The 14,059-nt window shown below is 37.8% G+C and overlaps 1 protein-coding gene across 1 annotated transcript in view; it reads left to right on the forward strand.

Moving 5' to 3' along the window:
* The first annotated feature begins 622 nt into the window (after positions 1 to 622).
* The window catches only part of ZC3H7A (zinc finger CCCH-type containing 7A), a 27,001-nt gene continuing 13,564 nt past the window's right edge, over positions 623 to 14,059 (forward strand). Inside the window, exons 1-9 of the mRNA XM_005420423.2 lie at positions 623 to 684; positions 5,844 to 5,947; positions 7,129 to 7,168; positions 7,933 to 8,130; positions 8,668 to 8,826; positions 10,501 to 10,581; positions 10,668 to 10,709; positions 11,522 to 11,549; positions 12,070 to 12,397. Coding sequence (XP_005420480.1) covers positions 5,880 to 5,947; positions 7,129 to 7,168; positions 7,933 to 8,130; positions 8,668 to 8,826; positions 10,501 to 10,581; positions 10,668 to 10,709; positions 11,522 to 11,549; positions 12,070 to 12,397 — 944 coding nt within the window. The 5' untranslated portion in view covers positions 623 to 684; positions 5,844 to 5,879. The remainder of the gene's footprint in view (positions 685 to 5,843; positions 5,948 to 7,128; positions 7,169 to 7,932; positions 8,131 to 8,667; positions 8,827 to 10,500; positions 10,582 to 10,667; positions 10,710 to 11,521; positions 11,550 to 12,069; positions 12,398 to 14,059) is intronic.

Below are 14,059 nucleotides of genomic sequence, written 5' to 3' on the forward strand. Positions count from 1 at the left end.
GGGCAGGAGCGCTGGGGCTGCACAAGCCGCGGGTAGGAGCGGGTGGGAGCTCTCCTGTTGCGCCGTAACTGGAACAAACCCCGCCGAGCGCTGACAGTGCCCGTCCGGGGCCCGTCCTCTGCCCGCGGCCCCCGGGAGGAGTTTTGGGGCTTTCCTCGCTGACAGGTGCGGGTGACCTCGGCCGTTCCTGCAGCCCGGGCACGGTGCCGGTGCCTCCGGTGTGCCCGGGCAGCTCCGGCAGGCAGCGCTGGAAGTGTTTGGTTACCGAAAGTCAGAACTGTCTTACGGGAAGTGGGAAAGAAACCCCAAACCAACCCCACAACTAAAACCAGCAACGAAACTCGAGTATTGTCGATTGTAGTGACCAAAATCGAGTATCAGAGTTTATCTTGGTTTAAATGCTGTTGATAAATCCGGATTTATTGGTCAGATGCTCTTCCTGCGGTTAGGTTTTTGGATCTGTTCTTTACTGAAGTATCTGAGAACTGTAAACCGAAGTCTTCAAGCTCTGCTTCTTAATCTCCTAGGGAAGTGAAATGACTTCACAAAGTGTTTTTGTTCTCTCCTAACATGGATTTTAAAAAAATGTAGCAAATCCGTGAAAATAGAAAATAAATCTTGAAAACTATCTTATTATTTTGTGGATAGGGAAGAAGTGGGAGGAGATGCAACTAAATACTGAAGGTAAGTAAAGAGTGGGAAATTAAGAGGTCTTAATTTACTGCTGTTCTGTTTTCTTTTATTTAGATATTTCATTTTGATTACAGTCAAGTTCACTTTTTAGAAATAAAAGGTGGAACTGTGTGATGTCTGTGTTAGGTGGTTTTTTGAGCTGACATAGCAATTCTGTGATTGTGGCCAGAAGTACTAGATTAAGCAGAGAAGTTTACTTGGGACTATTGAAATGTGTGTTGTGTAATGTGTTTCCTGTTTGTCCCCCAGCATCTTGCATGTTTGAAATGTCTCATAGAACAGCTCAATGATGTGTAAACATGAACATAAACTCTTTTGTGCTTTTGCTGTCTGAGGAACACATTTATTTTGTACAGATTTTGTATTAAGGTTTCTATTTTCCCTTTCTTATTTTGATGCCACTCCAAGTCTGATGAGCAGTTTGCAATCTCTGTAAGGCATGCTTTAGTTTGCACTGCTGTTTATTATCTGTAATTATGTTTTTAATCTGTCAGATGACTGGGATGGGCAATAAAAGGACTTTGACAAGTCTGCTTTCTGGCAAGGCTTGTTCTGTGTGCTCCATGTCCAGCTGGATGCTTGGCTGGGCTGGAGCTGGGGGTACTGGAGGTGTTTGTGTGGGTGGCATCTCTTGGGGAAGCGATTTGGGTGTAGCTGTTGGTGCCACTTCTCACTTGGCTCTGTGGAGGCAGAGTTCTGCTTTCCTGTGCCCCTGGGCTGGGAATTACACCTATGTAGCTTCTGGATCCAAATGCCCGAGTGTATTGTGCTTGTTGCTGCTGTTAGAGGTGCAGGAGGCAGCAGCAGAGATAGGCTTTTGCTTCTGGTAGGTGGGAGGGATTTATATTGCCTGCCTCAATCATATCTTCCCTCCTGCTGTTCTGTTTCTTGCTCTTTCTTCTCTTTGCAGTATTTCCTTTCTTCTAGGATATAACTTCTCTTCTTTGGAGCAGTTTTCCTATATGGAAACAGTGGTGAATTGTTGTTGGTGTTGTTTTATACACAGGCTTCTGGTTTCACAGATTCTGACAAAGTTCTGACATATGATGGTGTAGATGATGGGTTGATTTCTGTCAGAGTTGAGGGGGAGAAGGCTGATGCTAGGATACAGAAGGGATCTCTTCACTTGGTGTGATTTTATTTGCTAATTCAGCTGAACCACTGAGGCTGGTGGATATCTATCAACTGCAGTAATGACAAAATTTTCAACGTGCTTTGTACTGTATAGAAATTTGAGATTCCTGTCACCCAGTAAATGTACAGTGAATTTGGTGATATATGGCAGGAGGATATGCTCCTGTAATTTAGAAGAACACATCTATACACTATCCTTGCTTTGTAAATTTTAGTTCTGTGGAGAGAGAAATGAAGCAAGGATCACTGACTTCCAGTTGTGTTCAGCATTTAGGCCTGAAGGTGCAGAGAATACTTACTTGAAGTATTTATAATAGCCAGAGCCATAAATATCTATAACAAACAATAACAGAATTATTTGGTCAGCTGAAGGTCATTAATTCCCAGAGGGAGTAGTTCTGCTCCCCAGATGATGTTATGCATTTTCACAGCGTTCTGCATTAATCTCTAAAGAAGCAATGTGCAAAACTCTGTGCAAGAGGAGAAAGGATCAGTCCTTCCCAGTTCCCTGTCCCGTGGGACTGAATTTTCAACTGGGGGAACTTGTGTGCGTGGCAAACTGTAGATAGTTGTTCTCTGGTGCTGCAGTTTAGAAATGGAAAGGCTCAATTCTCTGTAGTTTTACACAGTGCGACCTTCCTTTTAACAATAGCCAAGGCCTATATTCTTTCTACAGAAAAACTCAAATTCTGCATTCTCTATGAATTTGTTCACTTGTGTTGCCGAGATTTGCTTTGCAGAGATAGTCTAGCAATTGTACTCAACACCCTTGTGCCTGAATATGGCACTTGGTGTATGCTAGATAATGGGAATGTCCTTTAAAATGTATCTTGAATGCCTTGGAAGTGCTAAAATATAGAAAAGAAAAAAACTGTCTTGCCATGTGCTGGAAGGAAGGCAAATAACCAGTAAGAGCCATAAGTGGCTTTGTGAAAAGAGAAGTGGAGGAGTTCCTGCCTGCTCTGGCACAGACCTGTTGTCCTTCGTGTCTCCTGCTTGGATGGGTGGACCAGCATCTGTCAGAAAAGGTGTCACTGGCTCCTGGCAGAGTCCTTTCTGTCACTTGGCTTCTGCTGCTGAGAAACAGGATGAGTTAAAGCCTGTGATAAAGATAAAACAGGATAAATTGTTCTTTAAAATGTCTAGGCAGCTTTTTTTTTCTTTACTGCATTTAGTAAATTGAACTTGTATAGCTCAATTCTCTCATAGCAGCAGCCATAGAAATACTGCATTTAATGCAACAATTAGTTCTGCCTGTGGTGTTAATTAGTGATATATTAGTCTGCTTTTTTTTTCAGCTCTTGTACTATTTTTTCTTTATTTTAGGTTGTTTCAGTGAATTGCACAGAGTAAAACAAAAGTACAGGCTTTGCTTTTCTTGTAATTTTTCAAGCAACAAAGCAACATTTAGACTGTTTAAACGTATGTAAGTTTATTTTTCTTTAAATTCTGTCCCTGCAAATGGGTAAGGGCTGTTGCTATATAGGTTTCATCTTGGGAAGTGGATGGATGACATTAAAAGGCAAGACATGATTGTCATTTGCCTTGTATATAACTGAGTCTTAACCTGTTTCTGGTTGCTTCAGAGGATGTAAGGAAAATTTCAGGGGAAGAGGTACTGTTAAAGGTGCTGTCTGAAACAATTTTAAATCCTCTGCAAAATCATCAAATATCAGATTTGATTGTCAGAGTATTCTAAGAAAAGATAATTGTTGCCTGAATATCTTGTGGATGCAAATGAGTAGGAAAAAAATAGAAAACTGCTTTGAATAATAAATTTCAGCAGTCACATATGTTCATCATTTACTAGCTATTCTTATGTATGCAATGCCAGTTTGTAACATTTCCATTAACTTTATTGTTGTGGAGAAATGGGATCTGCACATGCTCAAGTTCAATATATCATTCTTTAATGTTCTGTTAGAGGTGGTAAGTAAATGCAGGTGTCACTGTGTTGGACTTTTCTCGTGTCATTGCACGTTGGGGTGGAATACTGGGATTTCTTAAAATTAGTAAAGCTGATTTTAATTTTGCCCAGATTGTGGCATATGCAAGACTCTCATGTGGCAAGATATTACATTGTCAGCAGTTAATTCACAGGAGTAAAATGTGTTTTTCAAAGCTTAATTCTAAGGGAAAACATGTGCTACTATTCCTACTTTCTTTGGTTAGTGTGATAATTTCTTATTCTTACAAGACTTTGTTTGAATTCCAAAACCTAATCCATGAGTGAGTAGATAAAAACTATTCAGATGCCAAATAAAATGTCTTTAGGTATTTTAATTTCTTTGTGGATATACTGTTATTTATTAAACCCTTTATCATATAGCAAAAGCATAGTATGTATTATTAATTTATGGAAGAAAAGATGATGCACAAAATGCCATAAAAAACCAGTTAGTTCCTCTCTGGAGAGTGGATTACTGAGGGCTATTTATATACCCAAGCAAAAGCAGTAGCTGAGAAATTCCTGTTAGGGAACTATCAGAGCTGTCCATGATATTTATCTAAAAACTGAGTTTTAGTTTCATGCTTTTTTTAAAGCTTGCCCTTTCTGAGGTCACAGTGAGGTGAAATGGGGACCTCCAATAGTTTGTTTAGTGACCTTAAGAAAATTATTCATTTTTATGCTCATTTTAGGAATGTATTACAATAGGAATAATTTGTAATGACTTGAAGTAGTCTAGACTTCACACACTCATTTAAGGGGCTTTGAAATGGTTTGTAAACATTATTAGAGCTGAAGATTCTTCAATTTGTTTCCTTATTCCAAATCATTCAGAGAAAGCAGGGTATCTTCTGCAGCATGTTTCTGTCCTCAGTTGGGATTTTTTGGAGTTTGCTGGGGTTAGTTTGTTTCTCATTTTACTTTGTTTTCATTCTTCTGCCACTGATGTGAAATGGCAACCTGGCACAAAATACTGGCTCTTTTAAACTTAGTTTCAAGACTACCAGACTTGTACTGCATGTAGTTCAGGTTTTTTTAACGATAAATTCCTAGAAAAAGTAATTTTCTTCACAAAACATACACAGTTCCTCTAGCTAAAAGCCTTTTTATGAACCTGAGTGTTTTCAGGATAAAACTTTGTCCTACTGGTTGTTTTTTGGAAAAATAAGTTCTATTCTTACATCACAATTGGGCATAACCAAGTACAGTTGTGACAGCCTTCAAATAGCCTTATATTGAAGGTTATGCAGATCATTTTAGCTTGTTTAACTTGAGCATTTGTACATCTAGTCAATTAAAGACACAAACTGAAAAAAAAATCAGTGATTGAAACAAATTGAATCGAAATGTCAAGCTGACGATGTGGAATAAATGGAATTGAAATGTCAAGCTGATGATGTGGAATTACCTTTGAGTAGTTCAGTTTTTCAAGTGCAGTAGGTAGTCTTTGCTACTGGTAAAGTGTGCAAGGTTCTCACCTTGGCTGACTGGTAGATTTTAATAAAGCAGCAGTGGTTGCTTCTAATTTCACCTTAGTGCTTGGGGTTGGTGTGATGCTGTAGAACTAGACTTCATGGTAGCTTTCTCATCAGTTTGGTTTTTATTGATAAATATACCAAGATCTTGCGTTTATTTCCACTTCAACAAGCAAATAAAAGAAGTGTAAAGCTCTTCCAAGGGGACAGTGTGGAACTGCAGCTCAGTTGAGCAGTAGTCCCTGAAAAGATGGGCTTGTAGCTTGGTCAGTTACCCTGACAGGACTCTGCATCCTCTGGAAGAAGTGAGTGGAAACCAAAGATAAATTAGAAGCTGGAAGAAACGTTTTCTGCAGAAATATTGAATATTGTGTAACTGGGCGCTGATGGGGGGATGTTGGTTGTGACCTGGGGCTTCTCCCTCTGTTGCTGTGGGTGCTTCAGCTGTGTCAGGAGTTTCTGCAGTGGTCTCTGAAGCTTGGTGCAGAATCATCTTTGTGCAATGGACTTAGTGTTGATGTCAGAGTGACCTTCTGGGCCAGGTGCACACTGAAACGCATTCTAACAGCCATTTCTCTCTGTTCCTTTTTGAGGAGTGGCATATCCCAAAAGTGGATGTTCAGGATAACATGTCCAATGTCTCGGAAGAGAGAAGCACTAGACAACAGGACATTAAGAAAGGACTCCAGTTTATAGAGTATGATTTTGTGGTTTTTATTCTTGCATTTTCATTTATATGTTTATATATATTTCTATGAGATGGATGGCTCTGGAAAAGGCCTTTTGTGTTTTTCCTCAGAATATTTGCTAGCACTAACATGTTAAACAGGGAGCAGCTTTAAAGAAAGGACAGAACTTCTCTTTGTTCCTAAACAGAGCAAATTGAAGGTGAGAGGCTATTCCTTTCCCACCTTTAAGGAAAAAAAATAGCATTTAATCTTTTTTTTGTGGGTAGAAAATGTTGGTAGCCTGATAATCCACCTTAAGAATAATTACTCCTAAAACTAGGTTGCTACTGAAAGGGAGGGGTTTGGTCAGCACTACCTAAATATTTTAACTTTCTGGAGCTAAAATTTAAGCTATTGAGAAATCATCTGAGTATTTAATTTTCATTTGGGTCAATGCCAACTTTTTTTGAAGATCCTGGCTGTCTTAAAATCATTTTGAAAATTCATACTTGTTCACTGCTCATATATGGCATTCTTAGAAAACAAAAACAAACAAAAAATCAACTAACCAACAAAAAACCCAACAAAACTTTCCCCTCCCAAACTCCTGACCATTTAAAAACTGTTTAAAAACAGAATCTCAGTTAACCTGTATGCAAAAGGAAAGGATTTCTGCTTTTCTTCCTGGAAATGTAGAAAGACCTCCTTTCTGTCATAAGGAAAATCTCTGTTGCATGTCATACAGAAGGACTCTTAAAATTCCTGTTCTGTCATTGGTATGACTTAATTAAAATTGATGTGGGTTTTTGATAGATAATTTGTCATTTTATAGTACTTACTAGAAGATTGCAGTTCTCTCATCTATAACGTGGCTCTGCGCATGTTAGAGATAGAGGAAGGATTACTCTTAAACAAAGAACAGTGATGTCTAAAATTCTCAAAGCATTCAAAACCTTAATACATTTTGAACAGTAGAGTTCAGATTGACCATGCAACTCCAAAAGAAAGTAAGCCATTAGTAATAAGACAGCTCTGTTTTTTAGTCAAAACTCGTCTACAGCACTTTTCCTTGTTCAGTGCAGGCTATGGGCAATATTCAGAGATTTGCCTGTTGCAAAAGCAAGGCTGCTTTTACTAAGAACCAGCACTCCTCAGTGTGTCTTTTAAGCAATATGTATCATAAGTGAAGATTGTAATTTTTTTTTTCTAGATCCACTTTGCCCTATCCAGGGACGCAAGAACAATATGAGGTAATGAAATGACTTTTTAATTTCCAGACTGGTTTTTAAATTGACCTATATTATTATAGTTATCTTGATTTTAGTCATTATTTAGGTGATGATATAATATGAATGGTAATTTTAGAAGTCTCAAAATTGAAACTGGACAACTACTAACATTATGATACAGGTATTCAGATATTTGGGTGTCCTGAATTTACTCATACAGCAGTTGAGATGAAGTATTTCTCTGCTGGTATTGTGGATGAATTTGGGGCATTAATTGAATAAAACAATGTGCTATTCTGAGTAAAGCTCAGAGTAGTAGAGCAAAAGTAAAATAAAAGGACTTCAGTCACAGAAACCCTCAGAACATATTTTATTTCTGTATGTGTTCTAGTTTTGCATTATTTTGGCTTGTATTTTCAGACTTGGCTTTTTAGTTCTTTTTGTGGTGGTAGGTGATTTCATTGGATTTGAGAACATATTAGATAAAAATGCTGCCATTCACATTTTGATGAAAAAACCCTTTTTGCAAAGCAGCTTTTGTGTTCTCCTGCTTTGTCAGTTGCTATGGCTGCTGCTTGCTGAAAGAATATATGGAAAAGATATATACATCTTAGAGATTGTCTTGGAAAAATGTCAGAAGAAAAACACTAATGTAGACAAAAGTTTTGCATTTCACTCTGATTCCATGGAGTTGCAAGTACAAATTTTGTATTTAAAATTTTCCTTGGGAGTATGGAAGATAAACAAGAACTGCTGTTGATGAGCTTTTCTTTTCTTTGTTGCAGTTATTTATACGAGATCTTGTTAGAAATCTTTTTCATGAAGGAAATGATGTATATCGAGAAGGTGATTGGAGAGGATCTCTGAGTCATTATACAGAGGCTATAAACATAGCTGATTATGCTAATTCAGAAGAAATCCATGTTTCTGATGATGTTTTAGAGAAGCTGCATGTGAACAGGATCGCCTGTTATTCAAATATGGTAAGCTTCTGTTTAAACTAGGATTTCTTCAGAACAGGATGCAAACATGGTATGAAGAGACAAAGTCTAGTGAGTGAAAAGCTTTTGATGGCAGTTTGAAGATTGACATGTTTCAAATAATCTCTTTGGCACGTTCTTGAAAAGCTTTTTACATGTATAATTGAGATTTTTACTTACTAATACTAGAATTAACATAAAAGAGTCATACTGGGCTAGGAATTTGGTGGAATAGAATTTTTATGCATTTACACTGCTGACTGCACTGAGTTGGCTGCTTTTGCTTTCTCTGTGGAACAAGATAGCTCTTGTGAAAGAATTACATTTTCTTTGTGACTGTTACTGGGTTTTACATAATGATGGCACTGCTTGTTTTTAGTTGCCTAATTTGGTGACTTAGCAAAACTTACAAATGCACTGTGCAGTGGCCTTGGGGAGTGTTTGATAGTGTTTCAATACCTTCATCCAGTGCAGTTCAAATTCACTGTTTTCATGATAATAGTTCTGATTAGTGGCTTTTTTTCTTTTTGCTCCTCCTAGGGTTTGCATGAAAAAGTTCTAGAGGACTGTGAGGTAGCATTAAGATTGAATGAAAACAATTTCAGAGCTCTCTATCGCAAAGCCAAAGCTTTGAATGAGCTGGGGAGCTATAAGAAGGCTTATGATGCTGTAGCAAAATGTTCTCTTGCTGTGCCACAGGTGGGTAAATTGTGTATTGATGATTATTTTTAAAGTTTTGAAACATACACTTATTTCAAGACCAAGGTTGTTTCTTCTGGTTTGGGATTTTTTAATGCAATAAAATATTTTTTATTCCTCTAAGCATTATTTTTTTCTTGTGGAAGTACAGACTGGGCAGAGATTACAGTCCCCAAGCTCAGTTTGTTGTGTTGCCTTTGAGCAGAGGAAATGCAGCAGGGGTCAAGTGCCATGAATGTTTGCAATAAGCACTAGAACCACTGAATTAATTGTTAAAAATTCTCTATGATGTGAAGAGAACCCCACCAAAATTACAATATACATTTATTCTTTTGATAAATGCATTTTAGCTTTCCAAGTGTTTAGTACCATTGCTACCAGTGCATTGTTCTCTCTGTGAATCACTTGCTGTGCACCCTGAATCTTGGGCTCTGTATGTGTTAGCAGGCACTGGGTGGTGGAGGAGATGATCTCTAGACTGAAATGCTCGTCCTGAGGATCTGCTTTCCGTGATTGTTTGTGTGGTGGAGTTGTGGTTTTTTATTTGGGTTTTTTAGGAGCTGGAGTGCATCAAGTGGATTCCTGCAGGGCTTTAGTTATATCCAAACCCAGTTTGGTTCTCTGGGACCCTTCATAATGCAAACTAAAATGCTGTGAGGATGGTTAAGAGATTTCACTTCAGAAATGCATTTCTGATTTGAACTTACATGCTTACAGAATCTTTACATGCTTTGCTCAAAATAGGATAACAGGATAAAATCCTGATCACAGGATAAAATACTGACTTGCTGCATGTTCACCTTGCTGCATCAAAACTACAGTGAGACACTAGACAAAGTGTTGGGTATAGGTTTGCCTCTTGATAGAGAGAAGGTTTCAGTTGTGTTTCCAAAGGCATAAACAGTTCCTCTGAATGTGTAACTTTGGACTTTGGATCCTCACTTTGCACCTCCAGATCTGAATGTTTTTGCTTAAGGTTAATATGCCTTTATGTAAGTTTTATAAATAGCTTTTTCTAGCTGTAGGACATGATCTGAATACTAAATCTTAAAATATTTTAAATAGGTAGTTAGAACTGTAGGACAGAGGGAAATACAATGACATTTTTAATTCTAGTAGTATGATGCAATGCCTCCTGAAATACAGAGTGCTCATTAAATATTCATCACTGCCATGTACTAGCTCATATGTAATCAGGAATATGGTTCTCAATTTCTCTAAAAGCAAAACAACAAAATAAACCCCCATCCCCTTAAGGAACAAATGCCCTCCTCAAATAAAGAAACAAAAAAACCCCACTCACCAAAAAAAAACAAAAAAACAAAAAACCAAACCCCAAAAAACAAAACAAAAAAACCACCCCAAAAAACGACCAAAAAAAACCCCCAACAAAACACTTATTTGAATTTCTCTGGCTTTGGAAAGCCTTTATATTATTTTAAATCCAGATAAAAGGAGAAGGAGATACTGTCCATTTTCTGTCAACATAGTTTTTGCTTGAGGGTAGCTGTATTTTCAGATACATGTTTCAGTTCTGTGGTTGTGCAAGAATAAAGCTGCATTTTCAGACATCCTGCATGTAGGGATTTTGCAGAATACAGACTGAGATATAAACAGATGTCTTTGCTTGATGACAGTACATGTAAATTATGAAATTTTATTTATGTCTTTTAGGATGAAAGTGTGATTAAGCTTACTCAAGAACTAGCTCAAAAACTAGGGTTAAAAATAAGGAAAGCATATGTTAGAGCAAAGGTAAGATTTTATTTTAACATTTTATGTTAAGGTTTCCCTCTTTTGATATCAAATTTGTGTTTAATGAAAGTATCTTTTCTTTGTAGCCACCCTCGTCAAATTCAGTTTCTAGTGATGTATCAACTCAGGTAAGGTTTTACATGTTCCAAGTGCAAGCTGCCTGTAACCTACAGGGAATAATTATTTCATTATTTCATGATGATAAAGGGACAGTGGTGCAATTGGACATTTTATATTAGAGGCTGTTATTTGGGACTTTGGGGTTCTGTTATGTTCAGTTTTGCTGGACATGTATGGCAGACTAGGACATAAGATTATTATTTGAGTTATCTTTGTTGAATAAATGTTAGCTAAAACATTAAATCCAGGGCAGTGCATATATGTATTTTTCATGTCCTGAGGCAAGAGCCAAGTTAATCGATTGATTTTTTATTTTATTTAGTTGACAACTTTCAAAATGAAGGGTGCTGGGATAAAATCTCTTTTACTTATATGCATTTATCCAAATTTGATCTTCATTAGCAGCTGAACTTGCAATTATCTTGCTCTTTGTAATGTGTCTGAATAGCAGTAGTGGAGTTCATCTTTACCTTACAGACTTCTTTCACAGGAATGTAGACAATTTAGCTGTAAAGGGAAGAGGAAATGAAGGAACAGTTCATTTAAGATACCATTTAGACTCTTTCATTCCCTAAAGTGTCACTCGCACTTTGGTTGGTTGGTTGCAAATTTTTAGTGATATCATGAGTGGAATTCAGTCTGCAAATGGATGCTTTATCTAAAAAAAAAAAAAATTGCCCTTTACATTACATTAAACTTGGTAAATTTGAGATTTTATACAACCTAAATTTGAGAGGGCTTACATTCTTTGTCTGTAAATATGTATTTGAAAAATTTTCATGGCTCTTGTGGCTGAGAGGTATTTTTTTCTCATTTACAGAACTCTTCTGTAGAAGATATTGAGTTAGGTGAGTCTTGTGTTACATTACTAATGCTAGGGAGCTAGATATGCCCTACATATCTCATTGTATTAGGAAAATTTGGATGAAAATTCATCTGGTCATTTGAAAGTACTGGGGTAAAATCTGATCTGTTTATCTCTAAAACTGCATAGTTCAGTGGCTGAGCAGATTTCACTTTGGCCTTCTCAACCTGATATGGTTGGTAACTGCTCCTGCAGTGATTGTCTCCATACTGTCCTCTTTAGCTTGAAAAAATAGGGGGGAGAGAATATGCCAAAGATTTAATGAAGTCTCAGGTCTGTAACTTTTCCTGTCTGTTTTAGCTTGAGTAATAAATAAACTTTGAGATTAAGATACACATAATTTGGAAGCTGATGGAAGCTGAAAACATTTCATGTGGTTTTGCTTAAACATTCTTCACATTTCTTCACTCTCTCACCCTCCACTTTGTCAGTGTAAAAGTAATGCAAGAACTTCTCACATCTTTGAACAAAGGTTCTAGTCATTCCCATTTTACCTATTTCAGATTTATCTGACCAGAAGCAAGAGATGGTTTCTGCTGCTTCTTCATCAAACTTTGTTTCTGAAGTGTCCAAAGTGTCACCAGTACCTGTAGCACCTTTACCTGCTGTTATGCCTCTTCAGATGGAAAAGGTTCCTTTGCCTTCTGCAGTGTTGGCAAATGGAGGGAATGTTTCTTTCTCTATGCCAGAAGCATGTTTAGATTGTGGAGATGGAGATATAATTATTGGAGAAGAACTTGATGAGTTGCTTGATTCTGTGCCTGATGCAGATGAAAGTGTAATGGTAAGACTTTTTAATGTGTTTTCTTTCTTGAAAGACTCCCTTCAGGAGTGGGATCTTATATTTTTATCAGATGGGCTAGTGGTGATGTTTGTTACCTTTCCTAGTTACATTGAGCTGTCTTTGGGCATAGTCAGGTTGGTTTTTTTTCAGGTTCAGATTCTTGTAAATGTGGCTGTAAAGATAGCAGCACTACTTCAGAAACACTGTTATGCTACTACCAATGCTACTTAGAAGAAGTACTGTGAAAAGTGAATTGGACATTTGAAGTCTGGGCTAGTGTGATTTTTGGGAGGTTTTTTGTGCAAATAAACCCTCTTAGAACATGAACAGTGTGTTGGAATGCTCATGCTCTAGGTGTAGAAACTATGGTTAAACGTAAGCAAAAAGCTTTGCAGCAGAGTAGTACTTGGGCTGTGGCCTTTTGGGGTGGTCACTGGTGTCTCTGCAATCAGAATTTGGTCCAGATCCACCACCTGGCTGAACAGAAATAGACCATTGTGAGTCTGACTTCTTGTATTTTTAGAAGAGATATTAGAGAAATGTAGTTCTAGGAAGTGTTGTTCCTACTTACACCATTATGCCAGACCTAGAGCAGACTGAAGCCTCCAGAGTTTCAGCTTTTAGTCAAAATGAGAGCTCTGATTGATGAGCAGAGATGTCTGAACCTCTTACCAAGGTTACTGACTCCCTGCTCTGGCCCTGGCAGTCATTTGGAGTATTTATTTTGTATTGCATTTGTATGGCAGTGTTAAGTGAGGCTGTGGCACATTCAGTTCTGCAGTTGTGATTTTAAGTCCTCATCCAACTCTGATTTACAGCTGCAAATCTTTAAATCAAAAATGCTTTACTTTCTAATTTTCTATTTTATGGACTTCGTGTTTTAGAAAATGTGTCAGAATTAGAGAAAGTAATTATTTTTAAGAGATCCTAGGATGTTTGCCATAGTGAAAGCCAGGAGGAAATACTCTTCCAAGAGAGACTGCAGTCTCATGGAGTGTAAAATTGAGTGAGCTGTACTGAGTGAGTTGCAGACTGATAACTTGGGGAACATGGAGTTTCCCACTGGGCAGACTGTGCAGACCTACTCACTCAACATCCAGACAAGGAGGGAGCTCCTTGGCATGGCAGGAAGGGAGGGGGAACTCCCCCACTTGGTATGTGCTTAACAGAAATGTACAGAGGGATGTGTTACTTTCCATGGGAGGAAGGAATGTGACCTGGCCTTTGCAGAATGTGTTATCATTTGATTGGATCTGAGGACTTACCTCAAAGCCAACCCATACCTCTTTTGCTGTACTACAGTTTGAATTACATTATCTTTACTTAGAAACAAATCCTGTTGATATCTGACTCTTCCTACTCTTCCCTGGTGTCTGTTTTAACATAATTTGGAAATTCAGCCATAATCCAATGGATAAAAAAATCCAGATCTTTTACTAAGTTAGTAAGTGTCTGGTAACTGAACCTTCAAATGTTTGCTCAGTGGATAATGCCTTGCAGCTGGGGCATTGTTTAGGGCTTGGTTACTGCAGCTCTGTGCAGGACTGTGGTGTACCTGCCTTTGATGTTTTTCAGTAGGTTTACAAAAACTTTGCAGAAACTTGACTAAAAGAAATACTGTGGCCGATTATGTTCTTGAGGCCTTTCTTGCTTGGTCTGAACATTCTTTTTAAATTTATATTTTTTTCCAGCAAAATACAGGAGCCAGA

This window comes from Geospiza fortis, unplaced genomic scaffold (assembly GCF_000277835.1).
Source record: "Geospiza fortis unplaced genomic scaffold, GeoFor_1.0 scaffold237, whole genome shotgun sequence".
Taxonomy (NCBI): domain Eukaryota; kingdom Metazoa; phylum Chordata; class Aves; order Passeriformes; family Thraupidae; genus Geospiza; species Geospiza fortis.